This window comes from Montipora foliosa, chromosome 9, assembly GCF_036669935.1.
Source record: "Montipora foliosa isolate CH-2021 chromosome 9, ASM3666993v2, whole genome shotgun sequence".
Classification (NCBI taxonomy): Eukaryota; Metazoa; Cnidaria; class Anthozoa; order Scleractinia; family Acroporidae; genus Montipora; species Montipora foliosa.
This window is the reverse complement of record NC_090877.1, coordinates 9,579,371-9,603,370: the sequence shown is the minus strand read 5'-3', so window position 1 is coordinate 9,603,370 and position 24,000 is coordinate 9,579,371. Positions and strand designations below refer to the sequence as shown.

The following is a 24,000-nucleotide window of genomic DNA, read 5'->3' as shown; positions in this document are numbered from 1 at the left end:
TTTGGTTATTGTATCATCGACTTGTTATACAATAGTAAATAATGAAAAGAACTGTGTCGGATTGAGCATGTTCGTCAATGTAGTGTGGGTAAGAGTTCGAGTACTGGTAAGTACACAGGACAGTTCTTTGTTCCCTTACTATGTTTTCATGCCGAAACTGAATGGATAAGTGTAAGAATAAAGAAAGAAACCAATAAGATAATACAAAACATTAAGAAGACGTGCTGAGATTCGAAAGACAGAGCTTGATAGCTTTTTTAAACTAGGTAGAGTGCATATGTAACCTAAGTAAAAGGAATTATTCAACCTGAGACCTGATTTTACCTGCAACATAGTCAGTATAATCTAGTGGCGAGTCGAAATAATCTCGGGGTGCATCTTCATATGGTCCGACGCTCTGGCAACGCATCCAGAGGTAGTGCTACTGGTTACGTTTTTGTTTTCCTGTATTTTGAGCAGTTGATCTGCTCGTGCGTGAATTCCTCAGTAGAAGTCTAATGGATACCATACGTTACAGTTTGCTTGACTCTCACGCGCGATACTAATGGTACCGGTATATTGGTATGGTACAATAGGTGATCAATTTACATGTAAGCGCGTCGAATTACGAATTGTCCATCAGGGTGCCGTTAGCGCCTTTCGCACTTCTTCTTAGCATTTTTTGGTCAATTACTTTGTATTTCAGTCACAATGAATCAATTTGTGTTTGAAGGTTTTAAAAGCGCGCAGCGAACAAAATAATTTTTGGCACTTCCTTTACTAATATCCTTTGTATTTCGCCCGTCACAGTGTGATATTTGTTGGTGAATATGGGATGTACCAGACTATTCTTGGCATGACACAGAAAATGCTGGTGACCAACAAAGTTGCGGCGCTGTCATAGTTAAGTCATACTCATTATAAAGTACCCACCTGTAGAAAACAGCTCCCGCAAGGAGAATTACGATAACGGTTACGCCAAGACATACAGACACAATTTCCGCCACCGCTTGAAAACAAAAAAAAGTATATATATACAACAAAGTAAGTACTTATAAATAAGTAATCACTGTATGCTTGTCGATGACCACTCGGGAAAATTATGCCATAAATTTCCTGAGTGATCAAAGAAAAGATGTGAATGTTTCCTGCTTGGAATCAACCTTATAACATTAACCTGCTAAAGATAATTTTAAATGACGTACTTGTATCTCATGTTTGTCACTGCCGTTTGGGGAAGAATGTGTTGTTAGCCTTTAATTTTTTTTTCTTTCACGTTACGGGTCCAAAGGAACGAAAAATCCGAAACCTCCCAACTCTTTTTGTGGAGGATGTAGATTTTGATTACATGTGTCATACATAATGCTACGGCTAAATGTCAAAAGTATTGTGTGCATGATGTGACCACGGCCTTGTGTCAGACGTCCATCAATGAAGAGCAGTATGTCAGAACGATTTCTCATAGGAGGCAATCTCGTTCCCAGAGTCATCGTTCCCTTGACCAGCGGTCGGGAAGGGATTTCCGTTTTGGAATGAGATACGCACGGCAACATTTGAACAAAGCCAGTCTGAAGGATACAGATTGTATCCTTCGCGCGAATTATACACTATATACTTTAAAGCCTTGTACTGAGCTTCCTTTAGGGAGAGTTAAAACTTCCCTAACCTCTCGAGAGCTTAGTCCAATGCGTTGTGGAAGTGCGCTACTTTAGACTGAGCAAGAAATTTGACTCTCCATTCATAATAAGAAGACCCCTCAAGTACGTTCAGTTATTCAGTTTTGGATTATTCCTTAGCCTCCCGCACCAGTTCCCCTGGACAAGGGTAACGGAGGCTCCGGGAACAAGATTGGATAGGAGGTAAAAGCCACGCTGAACATATCTTGAAGTTTTGAATTCAATGGCCATAGCTTCTCTCTTGCTTTCTCTCTAAAGCAAACTATTTTGTGTGCAAACAAAACTGAGAAATTTGCCGCACAATATATAGCCTATGTTTTCAAGATCACAGGAGTGACAATGTACGCGTTTTATTTGAGAGCTTTTTTTCTACTTCGAGAGCGTAGACAGGTACCTGATTACAGCACAACTCATGAAGAGGTGATCATTTCTTCGTGGATCATTCGGGAATACTCGGAAAAAATCCTAGTGCTCCTCTGTAGGAGTCGAACCTACGATCTTGCGATTACAAGTTCGCATGCTTAGCCATGCCACTGAGCTATAGGAGTCACTGGTGGATCTAGGACTCGGGGATACTCGGGAAAATCCGAGTGCTCCTTACCAGGAGTCGAACCTAGTTCGGATGCTCTGCCACTGAGCTATAGGAGACTCGTATATTTATGCTCTCATTTTGCCTAATATTGAAATTTTTGGTCTCCTCTAGACGATACAATTACTTGTTTATGGTCATACAAACTTACACAACTGGGGTTTCTCGGTTTGGGTGCAGTTCTCGTTGTTAAAACCACATTCAGGAACATCAACTGGTGGTTTTCCGTTTATCCATTCAATCGTTGCGTTTCGATATAGTTGAAATTTCTGCGTGTTATTACCACCTTCTAAATTAAACATTCCCTTGTTGACAAAGTGGGGCTTTCCTGCAAAGAATAATAACAAAGCAAGATGTAACTACGTTTGAAAACAACCTCAACAAAATCACGTAAGCTAGTGTCATTAAATCAGCCCGAAAAATTAAGGATTTCCATGGAATTGGAGCCCATGAGCTGTCCTTTATTTTTTACGACATAACTCACAACAACTTGACCTTCATTTAAAGCGCCTTGGAAGCTACCTGACTGAGATTAGGCGGTATAGTTGCTTATGTGCTCATTTCATTTCTTTTTTTTCAAATAAGTAAATCTTGGTGAAATGATAAAAATAGAAGAAAGTTTTGGAAGTGTTTTAGCAATAGTATATAAAAAACACAGGTTTCTCACCATCCTGGTCACTGAAAGCCATGACTGTGAGGTTTAACTGAACTTCTCCGTTTTCGTCCAAAAATGTATCGAATCCCAAAATACCTGTAACAACATAGGTGCGTAAAGCTTTAGAATAGTGTCATCTCATTAAATCTCTGTTGTTGCTTGTTTTAACGCAACAAACCCCGAAGACTATAAACTTACGACTGAAAAAGTCAAAGTGGATCGCGTGATACTAGCTAGTCTAATATTGAATTCAGTCAACTTGTATTTTATTTTTGGACCTTTCTATTTGGCCAAGCTATTGTTATCTATCAAAAGTAATTATTTTTAACATAGAAAACTTTGCCAAGCTGTGTAAATTAAAATCTTGGCCGCAATTAGCCAAGCTATTTGCAATGTGACAAAACGAGCTCCTTGAGGCGATTTCTCGCGCGCTGATTGGCAAACGTTTATCATCAACAAGAATACAGACACGTGAAATCGTAATTTATGCGAAGTAAAAGTTTCATCATTTGTTATTAGTAGCCAATAAGCGTACGAGAAAAGCTTTATGTGTTTTCTTATTGATGATAAAATTACGTCATAACATTGTCAAATTTGCTCTGGATCCACTCGCCTTCGAAGAACTTTGACAATGTTATGACGTACTTTTATCATCAATGAGAGGACAGACAGTAAAAACTGGCGTCAAGTTGTTAACTCGCATGATGCTGTTCACTTAAATTGAAGATGAGATCAGCGGAAGTCAATCAGCAAAAATATTCAATACTCTAAAGTTCAACAAGACAAGAGCAATCAAGTGAAGCTATGATCTTCGCAGTGATGAACGAAATTTTTGCAATTGTGTAAAGAGCCTGAAAAATTCAGGACTTCAACGGGGTTTGAACCCGTGACCTCGCGATACCGGTGCGACGCTCTAACCAAATGAGCAATGAAGCCACTGACGTTGGGAGCTGGTCATTTGTGGGTTCTAATGTTCCCGTGAGGAATGAATCAACGATCAAATGATCTATGAAATGGATCATATATGAATTGCGGATATGAAATCAAGTGAAAAAATCAAGTAAAAAGCCTGAGTGAAAATACTTCGCCAATTCCTAAAAGGAACCTCCACTCTTACTACAGAATAAGTTTAAATCGAAGGTAATTGATGTTTCCAAACAAATTTGTTCGAAAAAATTGTTTATATCAGGAAAGCGGTTTATTTTGCATTTCAAATTTTGCGGGATCCGCCATCTTGAATGATTGTGACGTGTTACAGTTGCCCTATTGTTCTGACGCAAACTCCTTGAAGGAAACCGAAGCAAGTCACAATTATTCAAGAAATTTGAAAAGAAAAATAGGCGAAATCTAAAATTTATTTATTTCAGATGCAAACGCTTTCTTTGACAAAAATTTAGACTGATTTGACTGTAAAGGTTATTTCCTATGATTTAAAAGTTATTTTCTTGTTGAAGTGGAGGTTCTCTTAAGTGTGAGCAGCCACCACAATGAAAGCCGAGAAGACCGTGGGAACCATGTGGCGGTTTGAGGTCCGCCGGATTCCATGCCACTTACTTTTAAACTTTTTCCCATAAAGCTTCTTCATGACTGTTTTTCCGTCCGTAGCGTTACCTCCCTCAGCAAGTGTCCTATTCACTCCAATAGCATACAGGTACGTTGCATCGTACAAATAAGCTGCTAAGATGGGAGCCTACGAAAAGGAACACAGTTAAAGGTGCCGTGAGGTGTTGAGTGTCGAAAGTAATTAGCGAATTGCTTTGGTTTTACATTACTTCACGCAGTGATTGATTCGAAGTTCTCGCGCTATTTTTTTCAACTAATGAGAAGTGAAACCAAAACCAATCGTGGCTTGCGCGTGCACATTTTCTCGCGCTTTGTGTCGGCTACATGTAATTACTTCGAGTTTTTATTGGTTTACTGGATTTTCTCCCTTTTTTTTTGATTGGCCAAAGTAATTACTTTGGTTTTGGTTGACACTCGATTGAAACCCACTCTATACCACACATTCATTTCACAAGTGAAAAAAATATATATTCGCGGGAGAATGGTTTTGACCTCATTCCAAAGTGGAAACTATTTCAATATTCTATTATTTTTTTTCAAATAATCCCTTGAGAAATCGTTCTTAAGTTCAAACTAAAAGGAATACTTTGCCACAAACTATAAGGCAACAAGGACTAATTTGAGTAAAGACAAAAGATTAGTAAAATTATAGTGGCCATTTTGAAATTAATTGTATGGGATTTACAATGATTCATGCACCTACGGCTCCAGTCTAAATGGTAAAAACCGATTCGATGCCTAGCACATGAACTTATTTGTTATGGCCGGGTTCGATTTCATACTTGGTTCAAATTTTCAGATTAGCTTAATTCTGATTTGTCCTTTCTTTCAGATTATGACAAGGAATGTTAAGCAAAGAAAAATCAGTATTGAACAAGTTTGAAAAATTTAAACCAAGAAAAGACTTGCAAGTCTAACCTTCTACAGATGAAATTACAAAGTCAGCACTTTCTCCACAGTTATTTAAAGACCCTGAGTGTTGGTCCAGCCGGATCTAAAGGCAATCGAGTTGAGCGGGAAAACATCCGGATACGTTTGAATCCGCAGACTTTTCTTTGCGGATTTAAAAGTTTCCGCGTCGAGACGTAGCGTTTTCGAATCGAATTTGCCCGTCCACACGTATCCGAAAGAATCTGGATTTGCTCTAGTATCCAGGGATGCTTGGCATTTAGCCAAATAATCTGGATCATCGTTGCATAAAGGTAAGCGGTTTTTTGAATTTATTGACCAACTGGATGAGAATGGCGCTAACCATTTACTACCCGGCATTTCATTCATATGCACCCGATCTTGTTAGAAAGGGCCTGGAAACGGAACGATTCTTGCAAATGGTAAGGGAATTTCCCGAATTCCATTCCGAACGGAAATAAAGGACTACCTCTGGAGATTGTCCACAGTTTCCGAAAAGATTTTCCGGAAAATTGCCTTTCTATTTGACCTCAAACCCAAAATTTCCGGATTTTCGGGTAAATGGTAAGCACCCCCAGAATTCCTGCCCGCGAATGCAGTCAACAGAGCATGCATAGAATCATATACACACGAGTCGACTTTTCACAAAGTTAAGGTGAAGAGAGAACATAGACAAGTTTAACTGAAAACGGGCTATCAGACATGAAATAAGTCCAACAAGAAGAGAAGCCGAGCGATAGCCTTTGTTTTTGCGTCCATGTTGGATGTTCACGCGTAAAATACTAGAACCGATTTCGTTACGTCATCGGATTCATACCGGACTCAAACATTTCCACTCTGGTGAGCGAATTCAAATCCTTGCGGATTCGGTTGTCGGATTCACCAGATACGTGTGCACTGAAGGTGTATCCGCAAAGAAAAGTTTGCTTATTCAAATGTATCTGGATACGTTGGACGGGGCCTTAGCAGTACCGTAGAATATTTATTGCTAAATTTACCAGTCGTAGCGCGCGTATTGTCTCCGAAAGTACGATAAGCCTGAGTTCGCGATATCAAATATCCTAGTTCCCAAATTTGAAATTCATGAACTCACCGATATGTTAAAACGATAGAAAGTGTGATTTTTAAATGTTGTCTTTCCCTCGTAAACACTGCTACAGAAAGGAGGATCCGACGTCCTACGTTTCATCTGCACGACGAATTTGTCATACTTGTCAATGTGCTGCGTGTTGAAGACCAGGAGCAACAACGACCTGTACGCATCGTAAAACTCCTTTTCTTCGTTGTCATTCATCTTTAATTTTGGCCGGTAATGGTCAGAGAACCACAACACAGGCGACTCAATAAAGTTTTGAAGTTGAGATGGGTTAAGTTGAAACGCGATGAAACCATAATCCCCGTTGTTCATTCCAAGTTTGGAGACGTGGTACATTCCCTCTCGAATAAGACGGCGAGCCATCATGAAAATGATTACTGCAAATAAAAAGGTAAAACAAAATATATAACACATTACCCTCCAAGAAGTACGTATTTAAAACAAAGCTATGAGTCAGAACAGGCTTTATAAAATTAGATGTAAGTTTGCCCTTCCGGCCGGAAGGGCAAAAATCATACTGAATATAGAACTTGAATCGCGAAGGATCGCCTTTTCGGTGTGCGCTACTAAATTATTGAAAAGTGTTCCTCTCCAAGTACGCGGATCCAACTCAAAATCTACAGATTTATCTATTTCCAAATTTATACTAGTAACTCATAGTTCAGTAGATGGTCGAGGAATTGACCCTGAGTGATGCCGTCTGTTCCTTGTGACAATGTAATAATGATTGTAATAAGCTAGGTACAATAAATATGTTGTTGTTGTTACAAAGGCTGACAACGACGACGAGTTGTGTGAAGCAAGAAAAAGCAATAAAACAGTTATGAAGTAGCCATTTAGCTACAGTTTCGAGTACTTACTTCTAGCCTTGCCTTGCATTTTTCTCAAAATGTCCTTGTAGCGAGCACCATCTTTTTCTTCGTGATATAACCAATTATGAGGAAGCTTTTTGTGCAACGATACGGTTTTTCCTTGTGACTTCAAATAGTCCTCAAGAAAGGTGGCTCTTGAATACCAGTCATTACTTTCTTCGCTGAGGATGCCGACAACGTTCCAGTCGAAATTCTTCATTATGGCCAACACAGACGGACCGATGCTGCTGTCTCCGAAGATTGTTCGTGCAAAAGTCGGATAAAGCTCTTTGTCGGAAACAACGTTTGAAGTGCACATCTGGTAAAAAAATTAATAGATCGATAAAAATAATCCCCGGTTCAATAGGACTACAGTCCCTAAGGCCTTCGCACAAGTACATTACGGTTTTTAATTTAATTAAACAGGTAGTCGGTAAGAGGAAAGTTGAAAAAGTTTAGAAGACAAGTTTTATAAACCTTATAAATGGTAGATCAGTGGAAACCCTTTCCCCAATTTTGATGCGATTTCCTGCGACAGGCAGTTAGACTTTCAAGGGAAATTTTAACACTGAATCTCTTAAATGTACAATGCGTGTTAAACAATAGGTAATTGAAAATGTAATAATCCCTTGTTACAAAGCGTTTTAGATTTTTGATGAAAAAGTTGCCGCATTCATATCCCGTACGCCTGATAGCGTGTTCTGGAACAGTCTCTTAAATAGTTAAACATAACTACAAATACCTTTTTTTTTCTTTTTATACAACAAACCTCTACAAAAACACTGATGGTCTTAATGACACTTCACTTCTGCCTATCGGTTTTATCGACTGATAGATCGGCTCGGGGGTACAACTTGGGAGGTCCGTGGCTAAAACCGAAGCCGAACCAGCAATAAGGTTTTTCAACTGAGTTTTTCAAAGGTGGATAACTCATTATCCGTCAGTTTCAATCTCGAAAGATTTCAGTATTTGCCCTCGTAAACTGTGAATATGCACACTCCAAGGACATCTTTAATTAAAGTAGCGTAAAATATTCTTGACTTATCCATTGTACAAATTTGAACAACTTGGGTCTCAGTGGTTTTGTGACCTTTAACAATTATACCCGTAGCCCTTGCGGGCTACGGGTCAATAGCCCATTCGGCTTCGCAGAATGGGCTATTGACCCGAGGCCCTTGAGGGCGAAGGGTCTAATTGTTTTATTATCACCCAACTAGTCGGACAGAAAAAGCAATTGCACGCGAAAATATGCTTGGATATTTGTCCGCGGACATTATCTGTTCCGAGAGGCGAACAGTTTCCCGAGAGCAGGACTCGAGCAAAACTGTGAGCATTAGTGTGGACAGGGCTTGTGTCTCCAGAGATTGGTTGCAAACCACCTATTGCCGAGTTGATTTCACGTCGTCGTTATGTGGAGTGCCGCAAAAGTACGTGTTAAAATCAGGGGCACCCAACGTCAATTTTCGGAAAATATCTGTTCGAAAGACGATTAATACTTGAGATCTAGAATTTTCGGAACATTTGTTATAAAATTTCTTGCTTACCTAGGATTTTCGAACATCTAAAAAATGGTATAATTGCTCATTTAAACGGATTTTTACCTTTAAAAAGTCACCTTTAATTTTCGGGAGCCTTTGTTCTGGCTCAAATTTTCGAACTGAAGTAAGTTTTGATCCCTTCAATTTTCGGATCACTAGACTTTCAGATAGGAAATCCGAACAGGTGAAAAATCTTTAGGGGATAAAAATATGCCTATATTTACCGTTTAAATAGCAAAAAAACGTTTAAGTGGTTTTGAACAATATTCTCGTTGGGTGCCCCTGTAATATGCGTGCCGCTCGTGCAGCACGATTATTTTCCCTCATTTTAACCAATGATTATTGTTTTGTGGCGTTGTCGTTGCCGTACCCGTATTTTTTTCTTGAACTCCCTAACGGCTGAATTCTTACGGGAGACTAATATGTAATATAAGACGAATTATCCGTCTAAGAATAGATATAAATCCGATGTTTACACGAATTAGGGGCCAAAATTCGTCTTTAGCTGATTCGTCTGTTAGCTCCGGATTTATATCTGGACGAATTGCAGACGAAAATATCCGTCTTAGACGAGTTAAGGCCTGGGAAAACGGCTTCGACATTTGCTTCAACAACGGTTCGATTTTGTTGTCTGAACTCTGTTGGACGATGTTGAACGATTCAACATGTTTCAACACGGTTGAAAGGGGGTGGCAAAACGGTTTCGGCATCGCTGCTCGACAAAATCGAACTGACTTTGAAGCCATTTGCAATGAGCCGTTATTCGTGTCTTTCTGCTCAGAACGCGTGAGTACACGCTGTATAAATTAAATAATCAAGTAAAGCTATGATCCTCGCAGTTATGGACGCAATTTAAGCAATTGCTTAGAGAGGCCTGAAAAATTCAGGGCTTTAACGGGATTTGAACCCGCGGCCTCGCGATACCGGTGCGACCGGTCATTTGTGGGTTCTAATTTTCCTATGAGGGATGAATCGATGAACGAAATGATATATGAAATTAAGTTCATATATCATGAGAAAATTAGAACCCACAAATGACCAGCTCCCAATGTCAGTGGTTTCATAGCTCAGTTAGTGAGAGCGTCGCACCGGTATCGCGACTTCACGAGTTCAAACCCCGTTGACGTCCTGAATTTTTCAGACTTCTCTACGAAATTGCTAAAACTGCGTCCATAACTGCGAGGATCATAGCTTTATTTGCTTTCCTATCCGCAGTTCAGTATATGATTCATTTCATATATCATTTCGTTCATTGTATAAATAATGTAGCATATATTTTTTTGTACTTACATGAGAAATAATAGGTAAATTCAAAGCAGCGGCCATTCGGGCTTGAGTAGAGCATTTACAACCGAATCCAATGAAAGCATGAACTCCTTTTTCGCGTTGATGGATTAAGGCTTCAATCGACTTCTCTTCGTCACACTCAGAATCAGCCCAGATAAAACTGAGATTTATTCCAGGAAGAAGAGTAGGGTCTTTATTGATGTTGTCCACCGCGATAGTCATAGCAGAGGCATGATATTCTCCTGGTCGATTTTGGTCGCTGCCACTTAATAGTTTGTACGGGAGGATGAAACCGATTGTTAAATTTCCATCTGTAGGCGTAGAAACAAAGATCGCTGTTAGAAAAGTCACTATGCCAACCTTTAAGTGGCAGTTAAGCTCTAGAGAGCTTTCCATGTTTACGTAGGCTTATTTATGTCTTCCTTGATTTGTCCGCGTGGAAGTTTGAGTTGTCAGATGTGAGCGTGTTCAATTTGTTAGCGTTCCTTGCCGAACAAATCAGGAAAGCGGTTAGTCGGAGAAAATTCCACCCGAAAGCTCCCGAAGTTCACTGTCATCCCCATCATGAAATAGAACATTCTTGCAGTTAGCACTTTGAGCAACAAAAAAAAAAATCATAAATAACACCATTCTTAAAATATTGATGAACGTATCAGTGTTGACCGAAGATTATCCTTCCTTCTGTCACCCACCTCGCACGCTGAGATTAACAAAAAGCCGAGAGGACGTAATTCAAGAGGTTAATTGAATCAATACTGTTCCTCAGATTTTACATATTTGTTGGTATTTTACAAGCTGCTTGATTCGCCTGAAATAAATTAAGTGTAACCGTTTGGAGTAAATTGCTTTTTCGTGATTGCAAAGAATAAAACGCTTTTAACAAAGCCTTATCCTTGCATTAGTAAGCATCACCGATAGGAAATCCGAGTATCTCGAGATGCGCAGAACGTATGCGCAATAACAATAGTAGGCACCGTCCTTAAGGGCTTAATGGGGACATGCGGCCAGCCAGGGTATGTTTTTCGGGATTTTTGTCTTGAACAGGGTATCGAATTTATCATTTTTTGTCTTAATCAGGGTATCTATTTATCAATTCTTGTCTTAAACTGGGTTAAATGTCTTAAACAGGGTATCAAAAATCGGAATTCTGTCTTAAACAGAGTAGGAAAATCAGCGATATTTGTCTTAAACAGGGTCAGGGTATGAGGGGCCGCGCCGCACCTCCCCACCCAGGGATATATCGAGTTGGCCCCCCCCCCCCCCCCCCCCCCCCCCCGGGGGTCTTACTCCTTATGAAGTAAAGCATCAAAATTCTTTTGTTGAGTGACTACTATCACGATAAATACCAGAATGCAATGTTTCGGTAGGCACTCAACAAAAGAATTGTGATGCGTTACGTCAGAAGGGGTATGGTCTATTGACAGTGCTCCTTGGCGCAAGTAGGCAGGCGCCTACGGCAACGAAAACGCCACAGGAGAAATAAACCGTGTGCTGCACGTGCGGCCCGCATTTTAGCACATATCAGACATATTCTTGCCATACTCTGCGTAACAACGGCGTGAAATCCCTAAACTTGAGGTTTTGACGGCAATTTCTCTGTTCTTAGTCCATATGATTCCGCTCGTACCCAATTTATGTTTAGGATACTTCGCCCACATTGTACGACGCGAACGAAATGAAATAATCGCGAAAGACTTACGATAGTGCGAAGTTATATTTTGAGGTGACGTTTTCGTCGACGTAGCCGTGGTAAATCTTTTAATTAAAGTCACTATTATATTCCATCGCGGTAAAGGTCGAATTAAGTTCCTCTTTCACATGCGATCGCAGATTGATTATGAGGATGGTCGTAATGTCAGTGACTCTCCGTATAACACATTACAAGGTTTTTAGTAGATGATCACCCATCAAGGCACTACTTAATAACTTCAATGAACATTCGGGAAGCTGTTTTTTTTTACTGAAATAAGCCGCACAGTTATAGAGGTACTGACAAGGAGTGCTTTGTTTCCGAGGATACCCTCGTTCTAGCGATGTACCAAAACACACCGGACAAACATTATGAATTGAAGCCCAATCACATACCGCAGCAGTGGCAGGCTGAGGAATTACTTGATTCGAGATTACAAAAAACAGCCAATTATCTACACTAGTGGAGATAGGAAAAAAAACCGGAAGAAAATCCGGAAGCATATCCTCTGAGCCAGAACCAATGCAGTGGCACACACCCAATGGGATTTTACAAGTATCTACAATCTGCGACAAAAGTGTTGAGACACTTTTCAGCACCCCTTTCCGATCCCCACATAACCCATCCCCCCACCAATGTTGGTAGTTAGTTATATCTGAAAAGTTTGAGCTATACAGCATTGCTCGGGGGTGGGGTGGGGGTTTTTCTTGATGAAGAGGGAATTTGGTTCTAATACTGAATAGTTGCAAAAGAGGAAAACGGAAAAGAAAACAAAGGCTAATGTTGAGATGTCTCATGCATGCTTTCAAAAGAATGCCTCAGCCGGTGGATAATTTGAACTTGTCTGATTCGTCTACTCAATCGTCAGCAATTAAATTAATTCTTCTTTTGTTTCGGCCGCATCCGAATGTAGTAGTAGCATTAGCAGTTGAGGAAAAACAAGTAGGAAAAACAAATGAAGCAGCAGACGAATGAAAGTCGATAGCATTGTCCTAAGTCCGTAGTCAAATTTGCCAATTTTTGGCTGTTTACGGTAAAGGGGTATTTTGGTAAAACATAACTTATCATAACAAATAGTTCCCTCTTTGTTGTCTCACCGTTGTAGCAGTCTTCGTCGCAGGATTTGCACTTCGCAATTTCCGAGGAAGGTGCAGTTAAGTTGTTGGGCCAGACAATAGATTCGTCGCTCAAGTAAAGCTGGGAGTTTCCTGAGTCTTCAATAACAAAGTTTCCCACTTCCTTAAACATCCCTATAAAGGAGAAAAATTGTATTCATTGTCAGTTAATTGCATGGGGACAGGTGCTATAGTGCCAAAACGATCATTTTCTCCATTTTTCACTAAAGAGGACGATTGCCGACAAAACGGGACGACGGTCCAAAATGTAAAAATGAAAAAAGGAGCCATTTTGTGTCAAGCAATATGGCGGCGATGATAATGTTGTGCCGACGGCTATCCCATGTGTAAACTGACGATCCGAGAGTACTTGAATACCTAACTCTTTAATATCGTTTCTTATCATACTATGACATCGTTTAAAACTATCTGATAACTGTACTTGAAAACTCCTAATTGAACTCAAAACCACTTAGATGCTGGTACTGAATACACAATACTGAACATAAATTGGCGTCACGTGGTAACATGACATCACAATGACATCACAACTTCTAACACAACAATAAAGCGCGCACATCACCAATATGGCTTAGCTCTCGGAAGCTGCTGCAACCGAACACAAGACAAGTTGCCCAAAGAATTGCCGAAGTGTTACACTTAACGCGTGACGGATCCGAACAACGCTGCGTTGTCCACGAAAAGCCTGTAAAGGATGTTTGCGAAAATCGATATTTCTTTAACCTCATGTGATCATTGACAAGACAAATTACGTGAAGGGCTGCCTAATGTAAAGCCTCGTCAAGCGATTTGCTTCCCGATGTGAGAACTTCCAGTTGTCCCAACAAAATTGCCAGACAGGTTAAAAGAAAAATTGCCGAGTTTAACAGTGCTCTTATTATATACTCAAAAGAGAATCGATCATGTTTCTGATCAGGTCAATGACGAATGCATCAATGTGTCACATGATATCCTGCTCGACCATTCGACACAATACATAATTGCAAAGCTAGGCTATTTCACACATAGCTGCGTCATTTGATGTTAGGCTGTATTATCTTACATTAAAATTGTGCAGTTTGAACCTCTTTCACTGAATCATTTGTTTTTCCTCTATTTTTTCAAAGGACCGCTGGACTTTTCACATTTTGACTTGACCTTTTTACCATTTCATGCCCCGTTTCGTCGCTAGTCCGTTTCCTATTTCAATTGGCTGGATTGCTTAGTAAATGCGGTTATCCTATACTATTACAGCAGAAATTGCTTACCATTGGTCTGTACTTTAGCTTTAGCAATCGTAAAGTATCTGTGCTATCTCGCAACCGACACCGTTGTACATAAGTGTTTTGTCTGTCACTCTATTTCTCTCAGCCTTACGGTGTTCTTCATTGAATTTTTCTCTTCTTCTACTTCCTCGGCTTCTCTCGAGGCCTCCTTCGCTTAAATTTCTCATCTCTCGTGCTCTTTTCTGCTCTTTTATCCCGTTGGTCTTCACTAATATTACTTCCCGACAGGAAAACGCGCGTTGCCAAATGCAACGCTAACACGCGATTTTGCGCCAAGTAAAATTGCCCGAACACTCCCGTGCCAGAGGCTGTCGTGCTTCCCCACCTCCACCCCGACAGTCTGTACGCGCGCGCTTACGCTGACGTCAAAACCAAAACTCGCATCGATAAATTTCCCAAAAAATCTTACCGATGGAGCTCTGATATTATTTTCACAACGAAAACAAGGATCCAAGCATGTTATCTTATATTGAGCTTACCGTCACTTTCTCTACGGTAATCCATCAAAACCATATTGAATTCTGCGTCGCCATTGTTATTCATGTACCGATCATAGCCCAGAATACCTCAGAAAATTCAAAAGAAAAGATCAGGTTATTTAACATTCAAGCAAAACAGGTGTAGGAAGTAGTAGTAGTAGTAGTAGTAGTAGTAGTAGTAGTAGTAGTAGTAGTAATAGTAGTAGTAGTAGTAGTAGTCGTCGTCGTCGTCGTCGTCGTCGTCGTCGTAGTAGTAGTAGTAGTAGTAGTAGTAGTAGCAGTAGCAGTAGCAGTAGCAGTAGCAGTAGCAGTAGCAGTAGCAGTAGCAGTAGCAGTAGCAGTAGCAGTAGTAGTAGTAGTGGTAGTGGTAGTGGTAGTGGTAGTGGTAGTAGTAGTAGTTTACCAGTTTATCAGTTTCAGCACTTGGACTCCTTCAATTTGACTCTTCGATTTTAATACTGCGTGTTTATCAACGCAGCTGAGAAACATTTCTTTCCTTTCACGCCACATGTCGTTTGGGTCAGAATGTACATCGACATACACCTTATTCCAAAATGGCCGCCATTTAAATATTCTTTTGTTTTTATTCAAATTAGCCATTGATGCCTCGTTCTTAAGGTTAAAATTCAAAAGAATATTTTATCTTGAACGAGGCAGCAAGGGCCAATTTGTATGCGCATAAATCAGCGGCCACTTTGGAATAAGGTGTATTGGCCCATGGCATTTGGTTGAGGAAAAGGAAAGGAAAGGAAAGGAACTTTATTTAAGTGTCTAGTAGATTTTAGCGCTGGAGCACTAATTGGGGACACTGTAAAGTGAAATTAACACTTTACTGGGGACACTGTAAAGTAAAATTAACTGGAAAGTGTCTCAAACATACGAGGACCATTACGGTCGTAGTGGGCCTTACGTGTCAAGAAGACAAGAGAATGATCACTACCTAATACCAAGGTGAATGACACCCGACTGTGTAACCTTCTCTGGGGAATTTGTTATGCATAAATCGATTAGGGTATTAGAAACTGAAGTGACACGTGTTGGTTCCCCGATTAACTGGCTAAGACCGTATATATATATATAAAATATTTGTCAGAAAGGAAGAAATGTGAGCATTTGCTTCAGGCAAAAAATTGCAGTTGACATCGCCAAGGATATATAATTTTTTTATATTCGGCGTCAATTTTGGCAATAATTTTTTCGAACTCACCAAAAAGATCAGGTGGAGAGCTTGGGGGTCGATACCAAGTCCCGACCAGGAATGGCGGGTGTATTCCGCGGCTTACTGATTTCGACAAATAGACACTCCAACTCACCGATGTTTACAGCATCACTTATTCGATAGTTAAGATTGGTGCGCAAGTAAATACAAACACCGCCACCATTCCTTCCGTTAATTTTACGATCTTTTCTGACCAGTTCAAAGCCAGGTGAAAAGACTTCGCTATTGTGCACTGTAGAGTCTAATTTAGACTCGTTGATTACTAAAATCTCAACTATAGAAGAGGACATAAAAACACTAAGTTTGTCAATGTGGGACAGAAAACTATTAATATTAAGGGACGCAAAGACCAACCCCAGACCAAAGATGCTAGAAAGTTTGGACTTACAGCAGTCGTCACGCTTGAAGGCATCAGCCGAATCGGATTTCCGGACGGCACTGACCTAATCTACACGCAAATAGTTAATAAAATTCTGAGCGAGACGCGAGGTGCCTCTGATTAAGGTGGGCAGTTCCTGATATGTTTGAATGATCAATAAATCCCCAGGACATTTGATGACCAAAGTGTTTAAGAACTTTATTCACAGCAGAAACTTTGCTTGCCAAGGCTTCATCGTCAGATCTACTGATGACACTGGATATTGTGATCATGGCTGGGGATTCCGAACTAACTGATTTGGCTAGATCAACCGCTTCTTCTGCACATTCACGAGGAGAGTTACTGGAACTTAATAATAATCTCGTCCGGGTTTCTGCGTAAAAGTGGCTTGATATGATCGTTCATGTCTTGCGTTTTGCATCCCGGGAATGTGGCTATTTTGACTGGCGATTTCCTGGAAATTCTGTGGCTTTTAAGGTATTTAAGTGTAGAGTCCCCTGCTATGATAACCTTCTTGCAGCAGTTGGGCTGTGGTTGATCATGATCATTTGTCACTGATTCAGTTGAAACAGTTTGAATAGTTTTGCGCGTTCTACGCTCCGAGCAAGACGACGTCGAAGATGTCTGTTGGCCATTGTCACCCGCGCTATTTTTTGATTGGCAACATTTCTTCCTTTAGGTTCTACATTATTTCGAAGCGGCTCAAAACTGTTTTGAGTCTCAGTGGTATTTGCGGGTACTGACTTCTGACTACGTTTGGCATTTCCATATTTACGTCGCGACTTATCCACTTGGACCCAACATACTCTTGACCTTGAGGATAACTCAAGTGCAGCGACTGTTACAAATTAAATTTTATACTCACTGGCACCATCCCCCCAAAACGCTCTTCAACCATAACCTGAGATCCAAAGTTTATGTGTTAGATTACATGCAGCAACACTCTAAGGAATTGATAGGCATAAATACTGGCGGCGCACAATTTAAAGGTTTTAATACAAGTTAAGATCAAGGCTTGAAACAATTTAAGTCATTCCTCAAGCTCCCTGAGAAGGCTTTTATAACGCATAGTTTAAAACAGCAGCAGAAAACTAAGGAAAAATGTTGTTTAGAAACTTCAATGTTTGCAGGTTAAATACCAAAATATAATTTACTTACTACGAAAACGTCGACCTATCAGATTCTGAACGATTTGCTTTCCATCCGTTTCGGCCGCGTACGCGTCTTTTGATCGATTTAGAGCTTTAGCGTATAGAAGCACTGCATCATACAGATAGGCTGCGTATAAAGGGCTCTGCAATAAAAATTACAATATTCAGCTAAAACGTATGCGTCATTCCCTCCACCCATGGCCAACACTGATTAATGGTACTCTCGACACACTGATTTTTAACTTTTCAGAACAATATATATTAACAATTATATTTGCGTAGAAGGAAAACAATCGTCAGTTTTAATCTGGAACACTCAGAAATACACAAAAATGAATGCAAGTTTTCAAGGTCTATGTTTATGGAAACGATACCTTCCTTTGTGGATTGGACATTTCATTCGACGGCATGCGAAAACACCCTTATATAAACTGATCTAAAAATTAATCTACTAGAGAAAAACATGATTCCAAAACCCCATGGGCCTTTCCATACTACGAATATTTCTTAGTCCGTCGTGGGAACGAAAAACACTGTAGATATTGTACTCACCGTGATGTTTGACTTATTAGGAAAATAAAAAGGTGGTCCTGAACTTTTCGTTTTGAGATCTTCGATGAATGCCAAGTATTCCGCGTTCACTTTATTATCCACTGCGAGAAGGAGAGCTGATTGGAAGGCTGACTCGTACCAGTCTTGTTTGAAAAAAGCCGAAACGTTTTTCCTTCTGTTCCCCGTGAGATCGAAGTCCAGATCAAGCATAATAAATGCAAAGCGGCCATCGTTTAATCCAAGTTTTCCGGCGTAGTTTATTGCCCAGCATGCCAAAGAGTAATTCATGGCTAATATAATAACTGTGGAATAAGTTACCACAAGATAATTATGAAAGTCTCAAAAAGGAAAAAAAAAGGAAAGGAACTTTATTTAAGTGTCTAGTCGTTCCAGCGCTGAACCACTAATTGAGGACACTGTAAACTGAAATTAACATTTGCCGCAAATTAAAGTCAGTTGTTTGTTTTTGAGAAGAGGGGAGAACCGGAGTACCTGGAGAAAAACCTCTCGGTGCAGAGAAGAGAACCAATAGAACTCAACCCACATATAACGCCGAGACTGGGAATCGAACCTGGACCACAGTGGTGGGAGGCGAATGCTCTCACCACTGCGCCATCTCTGCACCCCAAAGTTTGAGTAGACTTCGACAAAATTCGCGGGGTGAGAAAATTTAACAACTATGGCGTTTAAAAAAGTCATGGCAAATTCAGTGGTGTCTTCAATTGAGTGAGAAAGAGAGAACTATAGTGGTTAGCAAGTCCGACTCCCAGACCCAGAGTGTCAGATTGAGGCCCAGCTTTGTCAGTAAAAAAACACTGCTGCTGACCCCCACTGTCTCCCTGCAGCCTTTAATCAGGAGCCCATGAGTACTTTGATATAAAAGGAAACCGATAACATCCTGCTAGGGGTAGCCCTGCAATGGACTAGAATCCGGTCCGGGGAAGGTAGCATTAATCTCAGTCGTTTCAAGCTACAAAAAGCCGGGATAAGATGCAGCCGTGTTAATCCAGTTTGGTACATGTACAACCCTTCTTAAAAGATAACAGAAAGAAGATTACCTCTGGACTGTTGAGATGCCCTCTGAAGAACATCTTCCAAGTTTTGCGTCACGTCAGATTCTTCAAAATCTCGGTCCATGGAAAGCACAGTGTCTACTGTCACTCCCAGTTGTTTTAAGCTTTTCTCTAACACGTTCCATTGTATCCACTTTTGATTATGTTGAGTGATTATACTGACTCTTGTCCAGTTAAAATGCTTCAATAGCGCATGAATGGGTAGGGCGAGTCTGCTGATCGGCGGTATGGTGCGGGCAAACGTGGGGAAATTGGCTTTGTCCGACAACTTATCCTCTGAGCACATCTGCGTGGCGGAGAACAAGGAAGAAAGAACAAACAAGAATATATCTTTGGGAAAATGTCACTTCTCATAGAAATTTAATTTTCTCTCGAAATGCATCAGCAATGTCAAATTAAAGATTTTGCGTTTCCAATCAACGAAAATTCACCGAAAATTCACCAGAAAGAATAAACGAGGATATATCTTTGGGAAAATGTCACTTCTCATAGAAATTTAATTTTCTCTCAAAATGCATCAGCAATGTCAAATTAAAGATTTTGCGTTTCCAATCAACGAAAATTCACCACCGACGATAAAATAGATAAGACAGCGGATGGATATTGTCATGTCTGCCCTAATTATTCAAATTCAAGTTATCTGCATTCACCACATTGACTTTTTGCACGTACACCTTTAAGAAGGGTCAAATAAACGCTTCAGAGAACTGATGCTGAGGTTGTCAGCAAAGCTCACTAACGTCGAGCCACGGTCGTTAAACATGGAGTTCCCGGTGTTATAGTCTGTCCTTTGTGGCGTATCATGGTTGGGAGGGTGAATTCTCCGGCGGAGATCTTAGCTACACCAAGCTACTCTAAAAGCCGATTTGATGATAATGAAACTTCTGGAAACTGAAGTTAAAAGACCAGAAGCACGTGATCTTGAAGCGTCTAACTTGCAGCTCTCTTTCTTGGAACAAAGCTGGGGGTTTTAGAACACCAATTTTATGCTCAAATAAGGACAAAAATAAGATAGGTGCTGCACGCGCGGGAAAATGGGCGAGCTAAGTTACCTCCAAGTCAGGACATGTTTTAAACTAAAACAAAAACCAGCTCTGAACCAAAGTTAAACGCTTCAAGATCATGAGCTTGAAGACTTACTGTAAATTTGGTCGAATGTGAATTTGAATATTGGTATCTCGAGTGTGGCGCAGAAGCTGAATCCAAAAATTTCTTTGTCAGCCGGTTGCGGAAAGTTTGGTAAATGGGTTGAGGCCGGGAAAACAACAAAAAAAAAATATTACGTGATCGTGGGCGAATAAATCACTAATGATTTTTGCTTTTGTAAAAAGGTTGGCACAATAAGATCGACGTTCGCGGGTTATGTACTAAACGGCAAGGCAGCTGTATGTCAGTATAGATCACGATTTTCTTCAATAACACTTGCTCGACAGCTGTGGAATAATCGTCAATCGAATAAAAATATATTGGTTTCTTGCGAACAGCAAATGACCTTCGATTGCTATCAACATCATACTGTGAGGAGATTTGATGCGAAAGTGCGTTCAAGGGAAACAAAAAACGCCAAATAATAACAGGCGGCTGCCTGACATTACAGCATCATCAAAATTTGTTTGTTGTAATTTACTTGCCAACAGGCCAGGAGTGAGTAACAATCAAACAAGTGTTTCTTTAATTTTTTGTCAAAACGCAAAATTCATTCAGCTGTCAACTGCCGTTTGCCGTCAGAAACGCATGTTTATGCAGCGTAGAACGTAAAAGAAGCAAGCCATCCTCGTTGCATTTCAGTTTAATTTAGCATCGATTTAGAAACAGTATACAATCGGGTTTTGCCGCAGCTTACGACTCCAGAAATCTACTATCACAGACAGGCAGCACTCACACACTCTGTATGCACTATATGGCATTACAGCATCATCAAAATGTATTTGTTGTAATTTGCTTGCCAACTGTCTAGGAATAAGTATTGTAGGGCATGTACTTCCCGGTGTTGTGGTCTGTCTTCTGTGGTGTATCATGGTTGGGAGGGTAAATGCTCGGAGATATTAGCTACACCAAGCTACTCTAAAAATCCGAGGGTAAATAAAGATATATGATATAATATATGATGGCCTTTTCTTTCGATTCAAGTCGAAAACTACTAGAATAGATCAGAATGCGTAAAAAAGAGAACAGAGCATAAAACAAAAAATAATACAATTTTAGTACTTGCAAACAATACGGTTTTACTGTTTTGTGCAGTACTCCAAGAAAGCACCACATTGTCGCAACATCGATTGCTCATCATTAAACACTTTTCTAACTAATTGTTATATAAAACAAATGTAAAACCTGTTTACCGACTAACGTAAATTTTATTGGTTCGAATCAACTTAACGTATAGCTTTAATTAAAATGACGTCGACTTGCGCCTCACAATGCAATTTAATAAAACATTGAGCTTTGCCTGTTGTTTTCTGTGCTCACGGAAATGAACTCAATACTTACATTTAATTGGGAACAAAAGGTCTCAATATATCACAACAAACTAGAACGTTTCCTATTTAGACGTGTAGTAGTGTCTTTGAGGCAATTAAGGTGTACCTGATAATTAGAATCCAAGATTCACCTAGATTTTTTTTGTCATTATTATTTTTATCAGTGTAGCCACGCATGCACCAAAAACTCCCGTTCCTAAAGCCTTTAATATTTAGAGACATGAAAACCTCAAAAATACGATGTTCTGTCCTTTCTCGGGAAAACGAACAAAGTTTTACGTTGAAAAAATGAAGAAGACATTGTTATTGCCATGCGTGATTCACCTGCCCGGTTGTCTGATCTGCTTTGTCAGTATATTAGCTACCTCACGCTAGTAAAAAAATCCAGGATATGAAAAGCTGTATGGCATCGAATAGCATTCTTAGGGGGCCTTTTGCTAGGAATTGATGAAAAAACACATTAATTAATTAGTAACGTTGAGAAACTGTCGTTCCCTTTAATAATCTCAATTTTTCTGGCTTTTAAGATGTATGACTTTCTTAGGTTTCCCATGATTAAATCGCTTATTCGCAAATATATCTTTTAAGATTTGGACTTTTTTTTCAAATGCCGAACATATCGGTACCGATATACCATGCTTTCTCTTAATTTTCTTAATTCTGCTCATAAGGGTCTTTTTGGACTATATGAATAATGCATCTACTTAAACTGAAAAAGGAATGTTTAACTCACTTTCCAAAGTGAACGTGTATTTACTTGTCACTGATTAACCACAGCAAACCACATGCATTTACTATTGAATATGACATGTTTTCCATTATGGTTGCTGGAGTGATATATTTCTGTATTAAGGATTTGTCTCAGCTCATTGCGATCGCATCAAACCGCCGGACTGCCGAAAGAACGGTACTTTGATATGAACGATAATCCTACCAAGGCAATAAATATATAGCTCGCTTTTAAGTGTTCCGAGATTTCCTTTATCTAAATACGCAGTCCAAAGCACTCTTTTCCGCTCCATAATGCCTCAAGAAGTAAAAAATATTTTGATAAGATATCTATTAAAGTTTTCAGGGCAAATAGGCCTCTAAAAGGCAAATACAAAATACAAAATGAATTGATTATGATATCTTTTTTTGTACCTCTATACGTGAAACATTAGAATATACACAGAAGATGCAGAGCTTTAAACTGATCAATCTCACGAAAGTGACTGACTCAGAGCGAGGAGTACCTTTGGTCTATAAAACTCTGATTCCGTGATGATTCTCAGCCGTTTCTTGCATTGACATCTTCTACTGAAAAGTCACATCAATTTGCTAAATCGTGCTTTTAGGCAATTTTAAAATCCCATCACTGGAATTTTCTTTAAAAGGTTGAAGCGAGTGTTGGTCATGATTTTTGCGGTTTTGACCAACGAAATACATACAAAACAAGCGACAGGGGGTTATCTTGCTTATGAATACCTAACGTGGCGCCTGAGGGAAGCCGGTTTTGAAGGTTCTTTAATAATTGGTTTTCTAACTCAGGAAGCGAAGAAAACATTGCGGTTTTCTTTAAAAGAATTTAATGAACGGGAGACGTGCTTGTACCGAAATGCCTACGATATCTGCTAAAACACCTGTATTGTATTGTGGAAAGAGACATGGTCATAATCTAAGCGATTTTATCTTTCGAATGCGAGCCAAAAGCTGAAGTCTGCGTCCACTTCAATTTACGTTTCGCATGTCAAAAAACTCTCTTCTGTTTCCGGAATAAGTCCTGTTTATTTAAGGCTATACACATCTTTGATGAACTTCAACAACTCGCGCATTGCGTGCTGACCCGTGTTGTGTTTGTGTTTTACTTTGATCGACGAACAAAAGCGCGGTTAGATCGCTTGAAAACTGAAAGAACGCAAAGTGAAAACAACTTGATAATGTGACTTCCCTAACCCCTCGTGAATTGGAGCGCCGTGACAAATCGTCGCGCGAGCAAAGAGTACACAATTGTCGAAGAGTGTTTGTCCGTATTCTCTTAGATTTGGCCGTCAAGTACAATTCCAAACGATCACCAACTGATATAGCAAAGGCGGCCAGCCATGTGAGAGACGACGAGTTTAATGTAACTTTAAGTAAATCATGTGATGATATTTTAGGTGGGAAATGTTTACCGTGTCAGTTGTGAAAATAACTCGACTCGACCTTAGGCGAGTTTTGAACTAATTTCTTCTTTTGGAAACGGGCGATGAGAAACTGAACCACAAGGACCTGACCTACAAGCCACCACTAGTGAAGTACACTAAAAATTTAAGGTTGAATGCACTAGTATCTTACCAGGTATATCAGATCAAAGCTACAGAGGAAAAAAATTCGAATCGATTAACAACTGACTTGACCTGTGAATTCTCGACTACAGTAAATTGTTATTTCATTCTAGATCCATTAACTAATTTC

The 24,000-nt window shown here is 39.9% G+C and overlaps 1 protein-coding gene across 8 annotated transcripts in view; it reads right to left on the bottom strand.

Moving 5' to 3' along the window:
• LOC137971030 (atrial natriuretic peptide receptor 1-like) overlaps positions 1–24,000 on the bottom strand; it is a 73,441-nt gene that overhangs the window by 18,238 nt on the left and 31,203 nt on the right. For 5 of the 8 annotated variants that reach the window (XM_068817730.1, XM_068817728.1, XM_068817729.1 and 2 more), the window contains 12 exons: positions 19,073–19,373; positions 18,015–18,316; positions 17,470–17,605; positions 14,714–14,800; positions 12,931–13,083; positions 10,147–10,454; positions 7,328–7,637; positions 6,465–6,844; positions 4,454–4,589; positions 2,912–2,995; positions 2,396–2,572; positions 913–988 (listed from right to left, as the gene is read on the bottom strand). In XM_068817730.1, the coding sequence (XP_068673831.1) occupies positions 913–988; positions 2,396–2,572; positions 2,912–2,995; positions 4,454–4,589; positions 6,465–6,844; positions 7,328–7,637; positions 10,147–10,454; positions 12,931–13,083; positions 14,714–14,800; positions 17,470–17,605; positions 18,015–18,316; positions 19,073–19,373 (2,450 nt within the window). Of the gene's footprint in view, positions 1–912; positions 989–2,395; positions 2,573–2,911; positions 2,996–4,453; positions 4,590–6,464; positions 6,845–7,327; positions 7,638–10,146; positions 10,455–12,930; positions 13,084–14,713; positions 14,801–17,469; positions 17,606–18,014; positions 18,317–19,072; positions 19,374–20,227; positions 20,299–22,297; positions 22,458–22,799; positions 22,947–24,000 lie in introns of those variants that run through there. The other 3 variants (XM_068817735.1, XM_068817734.1, XM_068817736.1) reach the window with 3 other exon arrangements.